The following is a 19,856-nucleotide window of genomic DNA, read 5'->3' on the forward strand; positions in this document are numbered from 1 at the left end:
TATGTAAAAAGGATGGGGAAAAGCACTGTCATCAAAACATCTAGCAATACAGGATCAGCACTTTATGAAAACCAGCTTTTATTTTTTTTTTTTTTTTACATATGAAAACATATAAATATGAAAACTTAATAAATGGAAAATGTCTCAGATCCCTTTTCCTGCTTTGATATCAACTTTATTTCCAATCCTACCGCGTTCCAGTGAAATACAGTGCGGGCTTCACACAATTGCAGTGACAACTGTTGGGTAAACCAAAACCCACGAAGTGGATTGAAGACAGCCTTCTTAAACCAAAACAGATCCACCCCAAAACCATTCTTACTGTGTAATTGCTTTCAGTATTCCTCGGAGAACTTTGTAGCTCATTAACTGTTGGCTTTCTTTGGGAGGGAAGCAGGGCCCCCGCTCTGTCACGTAGGCGTAGGGAAACCTCAGCACCCAGAGTCCATCAGAGGGAAGGGTGATTTCCTGCTTCTCGGGGTAAAATACAGGACAGGGTGGTGGTCCTGGTTGAACCTAAAACCAAAAGAAAAGGTGAGCTGGTAATCAAACATCGTTACTACCTTAAAAAGTAATAAAATGCTAATGGAGTTTTTTCAAATGTGTGTTAAAAGAAAAATGGAAGAATTCTCCAGTTAAGAAAACCAACATTTTTTCACCTCCTAATTTTTTTTTCACCTCCTAAATTCAAATGGTAACTAATAATAATTGAGCAATGAGTCACTGCTTTTCTCCACGACATTTAAAATGACAAAGTCATTCTTAAAGAGTCATTGTTAGCATTTTTTTGGTTTTTTTTAAAAATAAAAGCCATTATTACAGCAAGGAGTGCCAATAACTTATCCTTGATAAAATGTTTTTGTAAACTTACTTTATACAAAGAATAAATTTGGCACCTTGAAGTTTAAGAAACCCCAAGTGTTGATGTAACAGATGCTTTTGGACAGGACTGTCTTGGCCGAAGCTGATTTGAGTTGGAGTTTCTCGACACCCTTTTGCTGTCGCCCTTGTTAGTTAATATTTCCACAACCGCCCCTGCCTCTGCTGTTCCCAGATTCCCTCGTGCACTTCCTACCTGAGGCGTTAAGGTGATCTGCAGAGGAGCATCGGGAACCACCACAAAGAGCCTCATGAACTGGGCGTAGTGGGGCTTGAGGCCCCGTCCCTGCGTCGAGGACAGGATGTACAGGGGCATGTCGGAATTGAGGGCTTTGAGGGCAGATTCCTTCGGCCCCCCTCCCATCACCTTCATCACCTTATCAGGCCCCGAGCACATGAACCTCCTCCCGCGTGCGTCTTCGTACTCAAACCCTACGAAAGCTCGAGCGATGTCGTCCCTCCGCCGGCCTCTTCCCATCACCACCGCGCTTCTCTTCCCAGGAACGGCCTTGTTGGGCGCAGGCCAGGAATTGGTGTCTAAGTCTCCTTCGTCTTCAGTTCTCGTCCTGATGACGATGTCCCAAGGCATTAAATAGTTTGTTCCCGGGATAAAGCCCTGTTGATCTAAGCCCGTGTGGAAGTTGTAAGCCTTAGCAGGCCCCAGCTTGACCAGTGACCAGCTGGAGAATTTGGGCAGAAGGCCTTTGGGGCAGTTGGAATGGAGCATCCCGGGGAGGTACTCGACAGTGGACGCCTGGCGATCTACCAGGCTCGGCCTCTTCTCACTCTTGGAGTCCCCGCTCTGCCCGTGGCTTTCTGCGTTGTCCCCCGCACCCTGGGCATCGGGTGGGTAAGTGCCCAGGCTGCCCGTGGACTGGCCCAGGCTCAGGGCTAAGCTCAGGCCTGTGCTCTCCCCCTGAGTCTGAGGTTCTTTCTCTTTGAGTTTCTCGATCTCGCCTTCCGGAGGGGCGGGCGATGACTCGTCCCGAGCAGGCGCCGGGTCAGGTGTGCTTGGCTGAAATATGGGGAAGTTGATGTGCTCCAGTTTTCCACAGCACTTCTCCTCCAGCAACTGCGAGAAAGAAAACGTGGTTCAGTACCCACCCCGAGATGAGAGAGCTCAGAGCCACAACATTCAGCAGCTACAATCAAGATTCAAGAGGTTTGCACCACATGAGAACCAAAGCAGCGATGGGAACATGGCCCACAGACCTGATTATTTAAAATTAAAATTATTTAAAATTACATGAACCAACACATTCAAAGTGTAAACAGGTGCCTTGACAGGTGCTCCTGTGTGTGTGCACAGCTAAAGACTGGAACTGCCCGTTTCTGCTCCCAGAAATGTCTCCCCCAAGCAAAAAGCTGATGAGGTTGAGAAGAAACTTGTGGTCACTTCAGAATACAGTCTCTGCAGATGAAACAAAAGCCCTGCTTGAAGCACCGACAGACGTAACAGTTACCTGGTAAAAGTCATAATTAGCTGCTTTGATATCAAAGGGGTCCTCCCGAGGAGCTTGTTTCCTTCCACAGTTACAGGCACCAGTGGAACGAGCCCGGCTGTTGTGGTACAGAATTGGAGGATTCCTGTCTGCTTCTGGCTTTTCCCCTAAAAGCAAAATCAAACAACCTTGCATAAGTTGCTCACCATTCAAAACTTTCCTTATTCCTTTCATCCATTGCTTCCTCCCTGCTATACACATACACAAAATAATTTGCCACCAGTTTGTCACGCAACTCCTCCCTTTCCCACTTTTAATAATCCAAAGTTCCAGGGGAGGTTATACCACTAAACCAAATCTTATTTGTTTTTACAGCCTCCTCCTGAAGGCTCAAAGTTCTTCTGCCTGCAATAAATGTGCAGAAATCAGTTTTGACTCCCTGACCAACCAGGTTATTGAAAACAAAGGGGGATGCTTATGCTTTTTAGAGAACTTTGTTCTTACACTCCTCTTGTTAGAGGACTCTAATGTAATTGCTTTTACTTAGGAAGTCAGAATCAGAGTTACTACTAAAATCAGAGTAACTACTAACAGCGGACTGACTCCTAAACATAACTCCACACAAAGGAAACCTGCACAACAGCTCTGCTACGATCCCACTGTAGAGATGACCACAGCATCAGCTGGGCTGGAAAAGACCTCTGAGATCATCGAGTCCAAGCAGATACAAAACTAAACCACGAAACCAAAGCGCAAGTGAGCGTCCTTACCTGCTTTGGGGAGCAGATGGAACTTGTGCACGCAGTGCTGGTCGGTCAAGCTCCGCTCCTCGCAGAGCTGGTGCCCGTTGCTCCAGAACTTGTAGCAGTCCTCGTTGAGCTGCATGGCGTATTTGTGGAAGGCTGGGCCCCGGGCGTGCTGGCTGTACACGCGCAGGGCCTGGGCCAGCTGGTTCTTGTGCACTGTCATGGTGTAATTGTGGGGCAGGTTGGACTGGTAAGCGCTGTGGGCCATGGGCAGAGCCTTCTGGCAACGGTTTTCGGAGAACTTGGTGTCGATGTCTAAGTAGCCCTCCAAAACTTTGATGCTGCTCATGATTTTTGAGCTCAGCTCGCCACAGGTCGGGTCATCGTCTTTGCCTTCGATGGTCACCTCATAGAGTTTTAGAGCTGCAGCCACCCACTTCTGGTAGGTCGGGAGCTCGAAGTGAGAGGGCTGCGGGTTCCTCCCCACGCTGTCTTCGAAGCCCTTCTTGCTGAGCACCAGCTCCACGTGCTGCCACAGGAACTCCTTGAGGGTGCAGTCCACGAGCTGCCCAGAGGAGCTAGAGCTGGAGCTGCTGCTCTCTGCGTGGAAGGAGAGCTGCTGCCGGCCGTGCCTCATCATCTGATACCTCCTGGGTCCCGACAGGGTGGGAGCCAGCAGCGAGTCAGTCTCTCTCATGGTGCAGTTGCTCCTGAGCTGGTCGAGAAGCATGGCCACCGGATCGTCTCCGTCCTGGGGGCCACCAGCCACGATGTACACGAAAGCCTGGTTGGCGGGCACGGTGAACAGGCAGTTGATGCTCTGGTTGGTCAGCACTCGGCTCTTGCGGAAGATGCGGTAGATCTGATCCTCCAGGGCGTGCTGCAGCCTCCTCTTGGGGGAATGCTTTTTTGGGGGTGGCTTCTCCAGATGACCACAGGGGTCCTGACCCCTGCTCGGCAGCGGATCCACCTTCAGAGCCCCGTTGAGCTGGAAGAGGAAGAGGAGACGGGGAGGGCATGGCCTGCAGTTGAGCTTCCACTCCTTGCCGACCGGGCAGTCCTTGATGGCAGCCTTCAAGGAGGGCAGCACCTTCTGCCGCAGCCCGTCCAGCGCCCTGAACACGCGGTCGTAGGTGATGTCGAAGGAGCACGTGGGATGCACCAGCAGCAGGATGTGGCACACGGAGAAGAGGTACAGGAGGCTCAGGCAGTGCAGCTTCTCCTGGTGCTTCCAGAACTCGTGCGCCTCGGCGTGGGGCAGCGGGGCCGGACCTCCGGAGGGGTTGCCGGGCCCGGCCTCTCTGTTCTCGGCCGCCGCCAGGTCCCCGCAGGCGCGCAGCAGCTGCGGCGTGTCGCAGATGGAGGTGAGCACCAGGTACAGCACGCGGCTCTCCTGGCTGTAGTACGCCTGCAGCTGGTTGTAGTCCTTTGCGGCCGGGTCCCCCTCCTGCCCCGCGGCGCCGTCCGCCAGCTCGGGATCCTCCTCCGGGAACAGCGGGAACACCTGCCGGTCGCACACGGTGCTCACCAGGGCCTCCTTCTCGGAGCAGAGCTGCAGCGCGGTTTTGCCGAAGATGCCCACCACGCACACCTCCTCCTCGCCGCCCGCCGCGCCGCCCGCCTCGGCCGCCAGCAGCAGCTCCCGCAGGCTCATGGGCCCCACGGCCGTGCCCATGGCCCCGGGCGGCCCGGCCCCGGGCAGCGGCATCGCCCGGCCCCGCTCCCGGCCGGAAGCGGCGGAGCCCCGGCCGCGGCCCCGCGCATGAGCGGCTCCGCCCCGGAGGGCGCGGACACGGGCACGGGCAGCGGGACCGAGGCGGGGCTGTGACAGCGCAGCGAGGGCCGCGGGCAGTTCCGGTCAGCCCCGCTCCCCGGGCCGCTCCGGTCAGCCCCGCTCCCCGGGCCGCTCCTGTCAGCCCCGCTCCCCGGGCCGCTCCGGTCAGCACGGCCGTGAGCCCCGGGGGCAGCGGGAGGGGCTCCCACGGACAGTGCCGGGATAGGGCTGTGCCGCCCGGGACTCGCGCTCTGCCCTCGTCCCGGCACAAGCTCTGCCCAGCCCGTGAGCTGCACTTGGAAGGAGGCGTCGAGTTCATGGTCTTTTAGCGGAGCAGCCTTTTAATACGATCAGACCCCATCCAGCAGGGATATACAGAGCAAGAGCCTCAGACGTTTGGAGCCACAGACTCGAGCTGTTTGTTGAAGCTTGCAGCTTTTCACTTTAATAACATTAGTGCATTAAATTGTTGCTTTTCTTTGAAACTGTACAAATACCGTCAAGATTTTTGTTTGTTTGTTTGTTAAAAAAAGATATAAAAATACTGAATTTCAGCAAACACACACATATTTTGTATGACAAGCAGCACCAATGCTGGGAATACAATAATCCCTGCTTCAGCAGCACCCAGGTGTCAAAAAGACTTGGGAAATTTCCTACGTTTTTCCATTATGAATGAAGATGCAACCAAATTGAGAGATATAAGAGAGATGTAAAAAGCACAATCTGCTTTATAGGGTTTCATAATGCCCCGTTTCCCTGTGCACTACATTTACTTAAAAATACATGTGCCTGAGTGTGATAAAAATGGGATTCAAGTGGCTTCCTGACCACAAATGGAAAATAGTTTGTTCCATAAACCTACTTTTCCTTTTTACTTTTCATCAAAGCTGTTTGCAGCACTCAGCCGTGCAGGCGAGGGACTCTTCGGGTGAGCCATCTGCCAAAAGAAGGGAAGGGTCAGAACTTGGATATCTGAGCTCATTACCACTGAGATAAAACAGTGCAACTCTTAGCTGACACCCTAAAACAGACACAACCAACCAGTAAAAGAAAATATGCTGTTAACCTTCACATTTTGTTCTTCTGCAAAGTGGAACTAGGACTTTTAAAGTTGCATTGAGGCACCCGACTGGCCACCAAAAAAGCAGTTTTTCCTCTTGGGATTGTCAGATGACCTGTCCATCCTGCAGTGTCCTTAAATCAGTAGGGAATTCTGTGGATTTTAAAGCCACCTTATGATTCCAAGAAGAGGGACAGTGACTTGCCTGGAACTTGCGCCGTAGTGCCCGTGTCATTATTGGTGTTAGCCCAGAGCCACATTCAGTGTTTTCTTTACTATTTAGAGGAGTGCCACCAGGACTTCTGAAAGGGCAATTATGATTAGTTTGATTGGTTTTCTATTTTTTCTACATTAAAAAAAAAAACAATTCAAGAGAATAGAAAGGAACAGACCTTTGTATATCAACTTTCTTCAGATGTTTCCGAAGATCAATATGATTTTTAGGGGAGGTACTAAGAGGAAAAAAAAAGAAATTGGTACAATGAAATGTTTCCCACTCAGTAAAAAAAGTTAATCACTGTTTAACACAGAAAAATCTACTATCTAAACAAGGAAGAAAGCATCTTACATTAAAGATTTTGTAGCATGAGCTGATGGCTTGGATTTAGGTCTCAGACTAACGCTCTGGAGATCTGTGACTGTGATTAACGCCCTGCGTGGCTTCACTGGTGATTGTTCCTACAGCAAGGAAAGAAATGTTACCCCAAATAAAGCCTCACAAGGTCTCACTACTCTGAAACCCATTTAATATTTACACTCTTTTTTTGTGGTTTATGGCTTTTATGTTTTTTGAATTATTAAGAATTGAACATGCCTTGGATAAAATAGATTTCTTTACCATAAAAACAACAAAAAAAAACCCTAAATAAGGTTTTGTTGTTTTTTTGTTTTTTTTTTTTTTCTGCCAACAAAGTTCCAGCTTGGCAAAAGGAAGCCCAAAAATCTGCTGATAACACACAAGGCTACATGAAAGCTCCCTGGCCTTCATGTAAAATTAGATCTGCCCTGGGTGCCAGGTGAGATTGGAGTTTGTCGCTTTATTTCCTCCCTTCCAAAGCCCAGGTGCAGAATTAGAATGGTCACTTGAAACTGATCACTGGGTGTTTGGATGAGAATCAATTCACTGAAAAAGCAGCAGGAAATACAGCAGTTCCAGGGTGGATCTTCCCTTGATTCACCACTGCCTATTCATCCCCCAGTTTACCTTGTCCATCCTCAGGCTGCTGTTTGTTTTCTTCAGTTTAACATTCAGGAGGTCTTTGAGGGTGATGTGCACGGGGCCATCCTTTTTCACTGGTGGTGCCTGAAAGCAAAAGGGGTTTGGAAGGGAAATTAGGAAGGGAAAGTGACTCTGAGCACTCACAGAGAGTGATGCGCTGATGGACCCAGGTCCAAAAAGAACTCAGGCAGGAAACAAAAAAATAGAGGAAGCTGCTAATTCCCTACCAGTTTGGAGGCTGTGCCCCGTTGGAGGAGAGGTGCTGGAGGCAGTTTTGGTGGAGGCAGCGGCGGTGGTGGTGGAGGAAGAGGGGGAGGAAGAGGAGGAGGGATGGACACAGGCACAGATGCTGATGGTGGAAGATCCATCTGTGCCCCCAAAGGAGCACCCAGGACTGGCTTGTGACACCTTTGGCAAAGAGAACTCTCTGAAGACAAAGCTGCCACGCCGTTCATCTGAAAGTGACATAAATAAATAAGGAGAACATTAAATCTCCACGCAAAAGTAGGTGGGATTTTAGAGAACAAAGGTGCTGGCTAAGGCTGAGCTACAAAGATACAAGCAGGTCCCTCCTGCTGTGAGGTAGCAGCAGTTCTGCAACTCTGAGTGCAGAGAATGCCCCTGAGGAGCTGTTCAGGTCTCAGTGGATCTGCACTGACCACAATTCCTTATTCTCACGCAGGCAAATGTTACCCTGCCCCAGTCGGACTGAGACTGACCTGGAGTGCTCCTTGTAGCTTGGAAAATTCACTTTCCAACTTCTCCAGCTTCTCCCTGAACATATTTAGTTCCTTTAAGTAGACTTGTGATGGAAATATGGTGTCTTTAACCACCTGAAAGCTCTAGGCATTAAAAAAAAAAAAAAAAAAAAGCAGATTATGTGTATTTGTGTGTTGATTTTCCTCAGGTTATTTCCAAACATCAATCTGATTTTTAGGAGGGGTACTAACAGAACAAAAGAAATTGGTCCAATGAAACACTTCCCACTCAGTAAACAGAAAAAAATCTGTTTTTCTATTTAAAACAGGAAAATCTAGTATCAAAGAAAGCATGTACCTGTGCAACCCTGCTCTGGCACCACCAATACAGAAATGATGCTGCTGTTGTCAGGGGTTTGACCACACTTTTTAGGCTGGGCAAGGCTAAAGGCCAGCGGGAGCACCGTGGGACTGGCGACGTGTTCAGGGGGAGAAGAGCTGGTGACCTGCAACACAACGTTTCAGAATGAGGCCAGAAATTTATTTATCATCTCAGCCTTTGAAAAAGTTAACTGTGAGCAACCATGTGGAAATTACAAGCAAATTACAGGGCAAATGTGATCACAGAATCCGGGAAAGGACAAGATACATTTCAGTAAAGAGGGAGGGGGAGAAATCCTATTGGAAATAATTTTTTATTCAAATTGCTTTTCCTGGTTATTAATCATAGAAATATTAAGGTTGGGAAAGATCTCCAAGGTCATCACGCCCAACCTTCCAGTGAATAACACCAAAAGATATCATGAAGTGCCACATCCACCTGGCATAAATCTTCCCCTCTTTTCCATGAGCCATTGGGAGCAAACAGCAAACCCAGGGATGGAGTGAGAAAGCAAAATTCAAGCTGAGCCTCTTACCGTGGAGAGGGACAAACTGAGCCCTGGGGGACTGCAGCATTGCTCTTTTTTTCCAGTCGAAATTTTGCTCGGGCTCTTCGTTTTCGTTTGCATTTCTTAAACCTTGCCATTACTGGCGAAAAAGACAAATTTAAAATGGATGTAGAGAGATAAAGCAAATTATTGATTGGGACAGAGCTGCCACCAAGGAGAAAAACACAGGCTGCACCTCAGAAATCCAGTCAGAGGTTATTCACAGCTGCCTTGGTGGAATCATCATGGACCAGTCATAGGAAATATATCCCTAATTTCATATGTTTGTGCACAGAAAACACCATTTTATATGGGCTTTCCTCCCCCCCTTTTCTATTAATATAATAGATAGATAGCATTAATAAATAGCTATTATAAACATAATAAAATATGAATTAATTAAATCAATACACCTGAGCAATTCATTATAAATAATATTATAAACAAATATAAAAAACCAGGAAGGTAACTAGAAATATTATAAACTAAGTAGAAACGTTACAACTATTAACACATAAGCACAATAAATATAAACAAACATTCAGTTTTTCGTTATCCTGACGTGACAAGTAGTGAATTTGGGGAAAACGACGCTCGGGGAGAACGGTGCCAAAAGACACGAAGAAGCCACGGAAGGATGCCGGGGGCGGCCCGGGCCTCTCCCTGACCGGTGATCGGTGACACCCCAGCCCCGCTCACCCGGGACCCCGCACCGAGAGCGGGGACTCCTCTCTCTCTCACACCCACACACAGCTGCACACACCTGAGGGGTGTCCCGGGGGTGTCCCGGGCCCGGCCCGCCCCGTCCCGTCCCCCCGGCCGCGCTCCGCGCCCGCCGCCGCCGCCGATTCAAACCGCTCCCCGCTCCGCGCCCAGCCAATGGCAGCGCCGCTCTCTGCCGGCACCCCCACGCGGAGCATGTAAGCCGCGCTCTGATTGGCCATCGTGCCGAGGCGCGCCCGCGCTCCACGGGAGAGGGGCCGGCGCTGCCCCGCCCCGTCCCGGCCGCGCTGAGGCGAGCGGCGCCGCCATTGGACGAGCGGGTTCGGCGCCGCCAATCGGCTGCGGGCAGCGGTCGGCTGGGGGAAGGCCGGCGGGGTGAAAGGGACGAGGAGAGGTCCCGCCGGGGCTACCGGCGCAACCGGGAGAGAACCGGGAAAAGGGGAGCGGCGTCCCCCGCCCCCTCAGGGCCTCAGCGGACGGGTCCGCGCCGCTTCCCGCCAGCGCCGCGCGCCCCGCCCCGGCCAATCACGGCCGGAGCCCACTCAGGGCCAATGAGCTCGGCCGTACCTCGGAGCGGGTTTACATTCTCCGCGGGCCAATGGCGAGCGCGCCCCGCGAGCCACGAGCCAATGGGAGGCGCGCAGAGAGTGACAGCTGGCCAATGGGCGCCGCCGACTCTCCCGTGCCGCGGCGCGGGGGGTGGGGATCTCCCCGCCGCCGCCTGAGGAATGTCAACTATTCAACATGGAGACGGCGGTTACCAGGCTCGAGACCCTGGTGAGGGCGGGCGGCGGCCGCGCTGAGGGGCGGCCGCGCCGCGGGCCGGCGGCGGCGACGCCGCGGAGGGGCGCGGGGCCGCCGCGGAAGGGAGGGGAGGAAGGGAGGGAGAAGCGGGCGCGCGGGCGCGGCGCGACGGAAGAGCGGCCGCTCAGCCGCGCCCGCGTTCCCCATCCGGGCCCCGAGCGCGGCCCGCGCCGCCCTCGACGGGGCGCCCGCCGGCCGCGTCCGGGTCAGGCGGGTTCGGCCGGGCCGGTCCATTCCGCACACCCCCCCCCCCCCCCGAGGGGCGGGGCTTGCGCCGCTCCATTCACCCCTCGGCGCGGGGCAGGGCGCGGCCATTTCCCGCGCACCTGGGGGGGGGCCGGTGGGGGTGGGCGCGCTCATTGACCGCCGTGCGGGGGGACGCGGTCGGGTCGGGCCGCTCCATGTCCCCGCGGCGGGAGGGGGGGCGCGGGGCAGAGTGGCGCTCCCGGACTGGTCCATTTTTTGTCAAGAGGGGGGCGAGGGTGGAGCCCTCACCTGGGCTGGACCATTTTCGCTGCGGGGGGGGAGAGGCGGGCTGGGCTGGTCCATTGGCGCTGGCGCGCGGGGGGAGCGGGGCGATGGCCCCCTCGGCCTTCTCTTCCTGAGATTCCTTCTCTCCCAAATTCCCGTAGTTTTTCCAGCCTTCCTCTCCGTTCCAGTGCTCCGAGGCAGCCCCTGAAGCACGACGGGGCTGTTCCTTATGTAATGATCGCCTCTCTGCCAGCCCCACTCCTGAAAAAGTGAAAAAAAAAGCAAAAATTAACCTCTCAGAAAAGAGCTGTGCTGGGTTTCCTCACGTTGGAGGGGCACTGGGAAGCTGTGTCCAACCAGCCAAGTTCCTTATGCCGTCCCTCAAACCTTCGTCTTCCTTCCATATAATCTTTTTTTCCATTTTGCCCATACTGTAAACTTGATCTCCCGCATATCTAGTATTCTGTATTTTTAATTAGCACAGTAATTTAGAAATGTGTTTAAAGATCCTTGGGTTAGATGTTCTAATTATTTATTTATTATCATGGTTTATTTCTGTGTTTTATTGAAAGTCATGCTTTCAAGTGATTCTCATTTTAGGACGTGTGAATGGAGAGGTGTTTTTGCCCCCTTTGAGATAACGGGGGCTTTTATTCTGGAATTCAGAATAATCTCACATCTCACAGCTTTCTGTCTCTTGCCTTCCCTTCTGCTTTGTTGTTCCCTGTCCTGGATTTCCTGTGAAGTCAGCTCTTTCCACAGAAGTGTGATAAAATAACACTTCTTATTTCCCTGGAGGTTTTGATACGAATTTCATGAAAAGCTTCCTTTTGGTGCCATGGAAGAAGGGACGAAGTAATTAGTGGGAGCTTAAAGAGAACAATGGGTTTGAAAATAATAAAATCAATCGGGCAATCAATGGTTATTTGTGACAGGAGCACCACAACAGTTTTAGTTTAATTATGGGAAAGATCATCAAGCCGTCAGTGCGTCATTCAGAGCAGTTCAGTTCATTTCTGTCTCTGTTTTTTGGGATCCTGCACCTCCTCTGTCCCTGAGTGGTGTCTGTCCAGTGCCCTTTTTATGTTGTACTACTGGTGATGATGCACAAAAAGCAGTGCAATGTTAAAAGGGCATTGGCCAGCAATACAATCTGCATTATTCTGTATTCTATTTTTTTTAATAGTATACAAATCCAAAATAACTGAGAGCACAAGGTGATTTGCAAGACAGCTGTAAAATGAGATTGCCACTGTTTATTTTTTTTTTCTTACTCGTCTCCCTTGCCAAGGAGGGACATTGGTCATTTAATGACAAATGCCATCATCTCTGTATTAGAAATGGCCCGGGTGACTCAGCTCCGTGTACATCAGCAAAGAGTCCCCTCTCTCCACTCCATTCCCAGGTTTCTTTGGGTTTGGTTAAGGATCTCAGAGCCTTCAAACCCCGAGAGTTCTCCAGCTCTCACTAGGAAGTTCTTGTTGTGTTAAAAAACCCACCTTCACTGAGATTTATGGAATATACCCTCCCTGTGATGGTGTTCTCACACCCCGCTGGAGTTTAAGTGCATTTTGCTGTGATTCAGCACCTGCAAATTATAAAGAATGAACTCTGCTGTCTAGAAGATATTCCCTGTAATGCAGTTTAAGAACATCTGGCTGATGGCAGTTTGGAATCTGAGCTTGCTACGAGGCACATCCAAGCAGTAAATACGCTTGGAAATGGAATTTCCAGTTTAAAAAGCACCAAATAGTTTGAAATTGATTTTCTAACAGATCTGTTGAGCGTTTTGTTGGGTTTTTTTCCCCACCTCATGATCAGTGGAATGGCAGATTATGAATAATAATAATGATAATAATGTGAGTTTTTGTGTGTGTGTGAGTGTTAGGACTTGGTGAGCTTTAACCTTATCCAACTCTTCACAATCCACAGAAACCTCTGGCTGGGTTGATGTGGGGGGTTTTTTTCCCTTTTTTTTTTTTTTTTTTTGGTGAGTGTATGATTGATTGTTGCCCAGAATTGTTGCTGCTAACGAGTGCTCTGACTTTATTGCACTACTGTACTATACAGAGAGCAGTGCAATAGTATTGTCAAAGCATCTGAGAGCAGAGCCCTCAGCACTGGCCTCACTCTTGCCTCAGTTTCTAACCTTTTCTTCTAAACTTGTGAGTAAATTACAGATTTACACGTCAAGCCCTGCGTTTTCTGTGTGATTTATTGTAAAAATAGTCATCCTACAAGTGCTTCTGACCTAGAATGTTAAGGGGGGATTTTTTGCAGGTGGATGTTTCCTGAAATGCAGCAAGAAATAAGTATTTGTAAAACAAAAGCAGTCGTAATGAACTGTGTTAATCTCTTCACAGATCTTAAAATTCTAGCCATATTTAGCTTCACATCCAGTTTTTAATGTCCTGAATTACAGTAGTAGCAGAATGTTGGTTAACTCCTCATGGAAATCTCAGATTGTCAGGATTGAATATTTAATGGGTCATTTTGAAAGCAGCCTGTATTTGTTGTCTGCTTTCCCAAAAATTGATCACATGGAGGAGCTGGAGAAAAGCAAAAAATGATCTTTTGGGATGCCTGCAGTGGAAATGAAAACCTACAAATATTTCTTAGCAGAGGAGTACAGAAACCATTGGGCAGTCAGGGAAGAAATCCCTGGTGAACTCAGTAAAGAGTGTACTGAAAACTATTTTATTCTTGGATTTTGTCCTGGCTGGTTTCTGGGGCAGGTGTGGGAAGGAGTTTTGCTGGGCAGATGGTGAGTTATGGCAGCACTGGGTGAAAGCTTTCCCCTTGATTTATAGATGCTCAAGCTCTTCACTGGATTTATTTTCCTTTTCCTAAGCTATTATTTGAAAATGTACTGGAGGTGTGTGAAACATCATCCATCTTCACTCCCTCAGAAAGAGGCTTTTATTGGAGAGTGTCCTGGACCACATCCTGTTCCTTCAGGCTGAATTTCCTGATCCCCAAAGGCATCAATTCCTTAATGTGCATCTCAAAGCTGATGTTTTAAACAAAAATATCCCTTTGGAATCCCAGCCTGACCACAGTCTGTGGATATGTGTTCCTTTGTAGCAAATACAGCCTTGCTTTGATCCTTAAAAAAAATAAAAATGGGATGTCTACTTTGGGGTTAATCTCAATATAAACTGTGAGAAGCAAGTTAAGGAAGTCACAACCATTTTTAACTTGCTTTCATCATTGTCTTCTGTGACTGTAAAATCACTGAATTATTATGTCAAAGAATTAATGACTTGCTTGGGAGCTGGGGAAACTGCCTTTCTTGAAAGTGGAAGTCTTTAATAGATATTAAAATTGCAGACAAAAATTAATTAAGTAGTAATGCTATCAGCAGACTGTTTTACAAGGCAATTAGACAATTCTCTGGTGGCTTATTTATCCCAAGGAAAAGAAAAAAAGTGATGTCATCAATTTTATGAGCTGTTAGTCTGGTTTGTTGGGGAATAATGAAATGTATTGTGGGCATTAAAACCATCTGAAAGAACACATCCCCGATATGATTATTAATAAAAGCTCTGATGATACTCTTGGATCCTGAATTTACTCATAATCTCCTCTGTGTAAATAACTGATTGTTGTACTTTTGCTAACAGAGCTCTTCATATTTGAAAAAATTAAATTTGAAAACTTTTATGGTCCCTGAGCTTTTCAAAGTGAGGCAGCTGCCTCCTGCTTCCCTGAAACACAGGTTGGGGTTTGTCTGCAGTTTTGGGGTTTTAATATACTGTGCCTGACCTTAAATATTTTAGTTCCAGAAAGCAGAATCTGATCTGGATTATATTCAGCGCAGAGTGGAGTTCGAAACAATGAAAAGTCTTCCTGATGATGCAGCAGCAGAGGTAGTATTTTCAGATTAAATTCAATTTTATTGCATGAAGTTGGTAATAAATGGGTATTTTTCTTTAAACCTGAGATATATGTGGCTGTTCTTTAATCTAGTTTGCAATTTATTCTTATTATTTTATTTATTTATTTACTTATTTCCTGCATCATATATCAAGATAAGTGGCCTAAATATGAATTCAAACCAAACTCCTTTGGTTTCTTGGGGTAGTGAAATTCTCCCATGCTCTGCTCTGAGAAATGAGTGGTGTTAACACCTAAATTCAGGTTACGGGTTCCAGTCTGAGCTAAAACTCACCCTTTCTCTGAGAGCCAAGATAAACTTGCCAACAACCAGTGACTAAATTCAGATTTGGGGGGAGAGATGAGAGGAAAACAATAAATGACATCACATGAAGGATTTTATAAATGAGTCCTTTTCTCCCGTACATTTTCACTGTAAAGGATCATTTCATGTTAGATGTCTAACACCAACGCTTCTAACTGATGTGTGGCCACATGAATTTTATCATCTCATGTCGTTTAAATGTTCTACTCACACAGGAGAATCCAGCTGCTCTCCTGAAAGAGCTCCCGGTGCTGAAATCCCGTTACAAATCCCTGTGCGCGCAGATGGAAGAGATTTCCATGGAGCAGAAGGAATCCATGGAGAGCATCCGTGCTGCCCTGGAGAAAACAATGAAGATAGTTCAGGCACTGCAGCAACAAACCGAGCTGGAGGTGGTATTTTCATTTTAATCACTGTTTCCACTCCTGGGAATGAACTTTGTAACCCTTATGTAGCACCAGTGGTTCTGCTGGAAGCTGTTGTTTGTGCAGACTTTTAGGAGATACTGATCCAGGTTCCCAGAAGGAATGCTGGCAGGGTTGGGGCTCTTTTTGTAAATCCCAATCCCCAGCAGTTAAAATCCGTGAAAGCATTAAGCACTTTGACCCTTTACAAATGAGGTGATTTAGGTCAATGTTCTAATGACAGTGCCTGGAAATTTGGTTTAATCTGTCAGCAGCTCTGGGCAAGTTACTGGTAATTTTTGATCACAAATTGGACTGTATCATGCTTTAAAAGACAGTGGTTATATGTCACAGAAAGGAAAATGGATCATATCTTGCTGTGTTTCAAGGATATTCCACCCAGAATAATTTTGTACTTGGATTTTCTCAGAGTGGAAGGCCCTTTTCTTGAGGTACATGCAGAGCTTTAGGTAAAGATTTTCTTGTACTTTTTATATTTCCTGAACAAAAGTGGATTAAACTTCTGGAGAAATATAAGTCTTTAAATTAAATACTTTGTTTTTTTTTAATTGAAAATTTGATCTTGCTTCACTAATTTATAGTATTGGTGCTAGAGGAAGGTTATGGTTGATTTTTCAGAAATACTTTGCTTTGGAATGTGCTTTCAGTGGAAGGAGATCAGGAGTCTGCTGTCAGTTTCCATGAGCAAAGGGCTGCACAAACATTGAGTCCCTCTGTGAAGATCATCACCTCAGGAACTGAAGGATCAGACTTCTCTGTGTTTGCTTTTTTTCTGTTTTCCCAGAGCTTACCTCTGTCAGCAGAAGAACAGACTGCAGCCCAGCAGTTAAACTTGGAAACTGGGGAAGAAACGGAATTTTCAGAGGAAGAGGTAATTAAGGCACGGAATGTCAGTATTTCAGAAACCTTTAATCCCCCGTGCAGCTCAGCTGAACGCAGAAGGGGCTGATTTTGTGATTTCATACCTCTCAAATGAGTGGAGTTTTTCAGAAATGGGATTAAGCTCCTTAACAAACCTTTTCATTTTTATTCTATACAGATTAAGCTTTTTAATTTGTTCCAGCTAGATGATCCACAAAGGCGAAATTAGCTTTGATGGAAGACTTTGTTCCTGTTATTCTTTAATTGGGATATGTTTATGTTTCCTGTCAGGGATGCTGTTGGTTGCTCTTGTTGATCTTCTTGAGAAAGAAACATTTGGGTAGGAGTGAGGGATGTCATTGGTTCAAACCAATGGGAAAAAAATTAATTTCCTGCGAAATAGTAAACAAATTTTGGGATATGAGTAACAACCTATTCTAACTGCAATGCAGTAGAACTTAGATCTAAATTAGTATTTGTTTAAAAAATCAGATATTCTCCCGTCGCTCCAATATAATTATCTCCAAATATTTCCTCTGGGTATCGTATTAAAAACATCAAAGAAGGTTAACAGAGGGTGTTTCTCTGATTGACCTTTTCTTTTTCTGCTTCTCCTCACTTCCCACTGTCACCCTTTACTGCCACAGTTGGTTTGCATGGAACCTCTCCAGTTCCTTCCCTCACCCTTTGCTTGCAAGTCTCTGCTGCTCCCTTGAGAAATGCTCCCAATTTATATCCAGTACTAATTCTAAATCATGTGCAGTGCTTTCAGAAAGCTGGAGAGGCTCATAAATCTGATTTGCATATAAATCTTTCTGTATCCATTTTAAACTTAATTTTATTTTAAGCTGTGTTTAATCCCTAAGATTTTGCTGTCGACTTCAGTGGCCGCCAAGAACCTTGGTTATCCAATGGCAAAATGTAATTAACGTAAATTTCATGCAGAAATTAAAGTGTAAAAAATTATTTCTAGGCAAAACACTAACAAATACTGACGTTATTGTTTATTTTTAGCCATCCTTCACAGGATTTACAGTCCCTGGCTCAGCTGAAGGTAAGTGTGAAAAAAATAAACTTACTACTCTTTTCTTCTCATAGAGGCAATAACTTCACTGTTTTCACTCTGAAGCACCAGTATCTACTGCTTTTATGTGAATAATTTAGACTTTATTAGAATGACCTGAGCCCTTAGTTACATTCCAGGAATAGTTGACATGTTTCTGGGATTTCTTTTGTTTATGGTCTGGAAGAAATGGTGCACTAATCTTACCATAGAAATAGCTGGTTTTAAATTCATTCATCTCTGCTTCTAGAAGGGAATTTTCAGAGTTGGTTTTGGTTTGTTTAAAATAAAAAACCAAAAAAACCCCAAAGCAAACTGGTCATTGACAGACCCAATTTGTCAATCCTCATCAGATCTCAAATGATTTTTTTGCTGAGTCTCCAGATCCAGTGATTGTTCTTTCTCTCCTTTCTCTTGCTGGAAAATCTTCCTTTAGTCCCACCTAGGGGTGTTGTTAAACACTGATGGAAGTACTTTCTGTCTTTGACCCAGTTTCTGATGAAACAAATATTTTCCACTTCCTTTTTTTTTTTTTTTTTAACCAAATATCTTCTGTTTCCAATATTTTAGAGCCCGAGTTCACGCCACTGACTGAGGAAACATTTATGAGCGTGCCCAGGAGCATCAGAAGCACCGTCAAATTAGCAGACTTGAACTATTTGTACAAGGAGTTATTTAACCACTTCATTGTACAGAACAACAGGTAAGGCTCAAAGCCATTCGCTGAAAGGATTTTATAAACTGGAAAGAATTTCAGCCTTTTCAAATTAAATAAAACCAGGTAGTTAAGCATTCACTGCCATATTGTAACTTCAAAAAGCCCTGGCACTAAACTATGATCCCCAAACCCTGCCCTGCCCTCACCAACCCCTCCTGACCCTTTTCTGGGGTGAGTGCTGGGGATTTCTTACAGGTTGATGTTACCAAAAAAAGGGAAGATTTAAACTCAGGAGTTTTGTCTTTTTAACCCTAAGACTAGCAAATGACTGCTGTGATTTGAAGTAGCAGGGGAGATTTACAGAGCATTCACAAAAATTGTTGATTAAACAGCCTGTGCTTTTTAGCCTTTTTCTGCCAGATCTGATGTTTGATCCCTGTTTTCCTAAATTGCTTTTGTCTTACAGAGCAGCACTGAGTCTTTCAGAGATGAACAAGATGAATATGAAAGCCACTGACTCAAGAATTCAAATCCTGAAAGAACTCGGGATTGTGGAACTCGACCAACAAGGAAATGTTGAATTAGCTGTGTAAATGAAAGCTCATCTGACACAGAAGCGTCTTGGTCACAGCTCCTGGGTTATTAAGGAACAAGAATTTCTCTGGAACGAGAGTTCCAAGTCCACTGTAGGGGACTTGTTAATGTTTCTGTATTAACATTCTGTTGATAATACTTGAAATTGGAGAGTTGAAGAACACTGAGGTTGGCACTTTACCTTGGCTGTGTAAAGGATTATGGTTGATGCATTTTTAAGGAATGTTGTGAGCCATGTGCTGCTTCCATTTCCTTGCTGCATTCCTGAAGGGGTTTTCAAGGCAAAATAATCCAAGCCTCTTAATTGGACTTGCATTCCTGAATAAAGATTTATTATACTTTTGTTACGTGACTCCTGACCCTGCTCCGTGCCCCGACCCCTGAACCTGCTCCCTGACCTGATTCATTTTCCTTGGATGTGAATTCCTTTGGGTTTTTTACACTCCAGCAAAGATCAGAAGGGATTTCTGGGCACTGTAGAGTCCAGGCCCCTGGACAGCAGCTCAGGGCAGGGTCCTGAAAATTCCCAAGGAACTTTGGAAGATTTCCCAGCCTCTGTTACACTGTTTGACCACCCTAACAGTGAAAAACATAAAGTTTTTTTCTTAAGCATATTTCTATATTATCTATATTATGCATTCCATATATATTCGAATGTTTATATTTATATTTATATTGTTATATTTCAGCCTAGTTTGAGAGAGTAAGATACCCGAATTTTTATCTAAGCTCCTGTGGGGGGATTTTTCTGAAAAATTAAGTCTGTCAAAGAGGAGAAGTTTAAATTAGCGCTCTTAGGGAGGGAAGTGCTGATTTCTGAACTCATCCACGAAGTGCTTTAGGGTTTGATGGGAAGAGAAACAGGCTGGGTATTAAAGAGGAAACAACAGGGATAACTGGATTTTGTGATGTCTGCTGCAAGTGTGCCCTTTTACCTAGGCGTAACTAACCAGTTTCACAAACTGATTTAGTAGTTTTTAATCACATTGATCTTCTAATGGAGGACTCAATCCTTGCTGTGCCGCTACCATCAGCAGCGTCAAATACTCAATTTAGTGGTGAACGCTGGCTATAATAACTGAAGGTAGCAGTCAGCGGGGTGCGGAAACCGCATCCCTCGCCGGTAAGGAAGAGCAAAGAAAAATAATAATAATTTAAAAAAAGGAAAAGTAAACAAAAATAAAGGGAAAGAGAGGAGACGCCAAGCGCGGGGCTCGCTCCCCGCCGGCTCCCCTCAGGCGCTGCCGCTGCTCCCGCGCGCCCCTCGCGCCGCCACGCCCCTGCGGGCGGCCCCGCGCATGCGCAG

General features: G+C 46.7%; 3 protein-coding genes across 5 annotated transcripts; 1 reads left to right on the forward strand and 2 right to left on the reverse strand.

The window, feature by feature from the left end:
- Window positions 1–40: 40 nt before the first annotated feature.
- Window positions 41–4,742, reverse strand: SMG8 (SMG8 nonsense mediated mRNA decay factor). The gene is made up of 4 exons (XM_040082807.2): window positions 3,092–4,742; window positions 2,343–2,488; window positions 1,076–1,951; window positions 41–516 (listed from the first exon to the last, which is right to left on the reverse strand). Exons 1-4 carry the CDS (start codon window positions 4,740–4,742, stop codon window positions 319–321), a joined length of 2,871 nt encoding a protein of 956 aa, XP_039938741.1. The 3' UTR covers window positions 41–318.
- Window positions 4,743–5,257: 515 nt separating this feature from the next.
- On the reverse strand, window positions 5,258–9,564 carry PRR11 (proline rich 11). 3 transcript variants are annotated; one of them, XM_040082613.1, is made up of 10 exons: window positions 9,514–9,564; window positions 8,739–8,850; window positions 8,180–8,327; window positions 7,843–7,965; window positions 7,351–7,578; window positions 7,109–7,207; window positions 6,473–6,582; window positions 6,297–6,356; window positions 6,110–6,206; window positions 5,258–5,781 (listed from the first exon to the last, which is right to left on the reverse strand). In XM_040082613.1, exons 2-10 carry the CDS (start codon window positions 8,846–8,848, stop codon window positions 5,716–5,718), a joined length of 1,041 nt encoding a protein of 346 aa, XP_039938547.1. In that variant the 5' UTR covers window positions 8,849–8,850; window positions 9,514–9,564; the 3' UTR covers window positions 5,258–5,715. The 3 variants fall into 3 exon arrangements, with proteins under 3 accessions (XP_039938547.1, XP_039938550.1, XP_039938548.1); XM_040082616.2 differs by lacking the exon at window positions 9,514–9,564 and adding an exon at window positions 9,450–9,471; XM_040082614.2 differs by lacking the exon at window positions 9,514–9,564 and adding an exon at window positions 8,947–8,968.
- Window positions 9,565–10,112: 548 nt separating this feature from the next.
- On the forward strand, window positions 10,113–18,899 carry SKA2 (spindle and kinetochore associated complex subunit 2). Its single transcript, XM_040082845.2, has 7 exons — window positions 10,113–10,250; window positions 14,528–14,617; window positions 15,165–15,341; window positions 16,159–16,245; window positions 17,250–17,289; window positions 17,869–18,001; window positions 18,423–18,899. Exons 1-7 carry the CDS (start codon window positions 10,218–10,220, stop codon window positions 18,547–18,549), a joined length of 687 nt encoding a protein of 228 aa, XP_039938779.1. The 5' UTR covers window positions 10,113–10,217; the 3' UTR covers window positions 18,550–18,899.
- The last annotated feature ends 957 nt before the right edge of the window (window positions 18,900–19,856 follow it).

Source organism: Hirundo rustica, chromosome 19, assembly GCF_015227805.2.
Source record: "Hirundo rustica isolate bHirRus1 chromosome 19, bHirRus1.pri.v3, whole genome shotgun sequence".
In the NCBI taxonomy this organism is placed as follows: domain Eukaryota; kingdom Metazoa; phylum Chordata; class Aves; order Passeriformes; family Hirundinidae; genus Hirundo; species Hirundo rustica.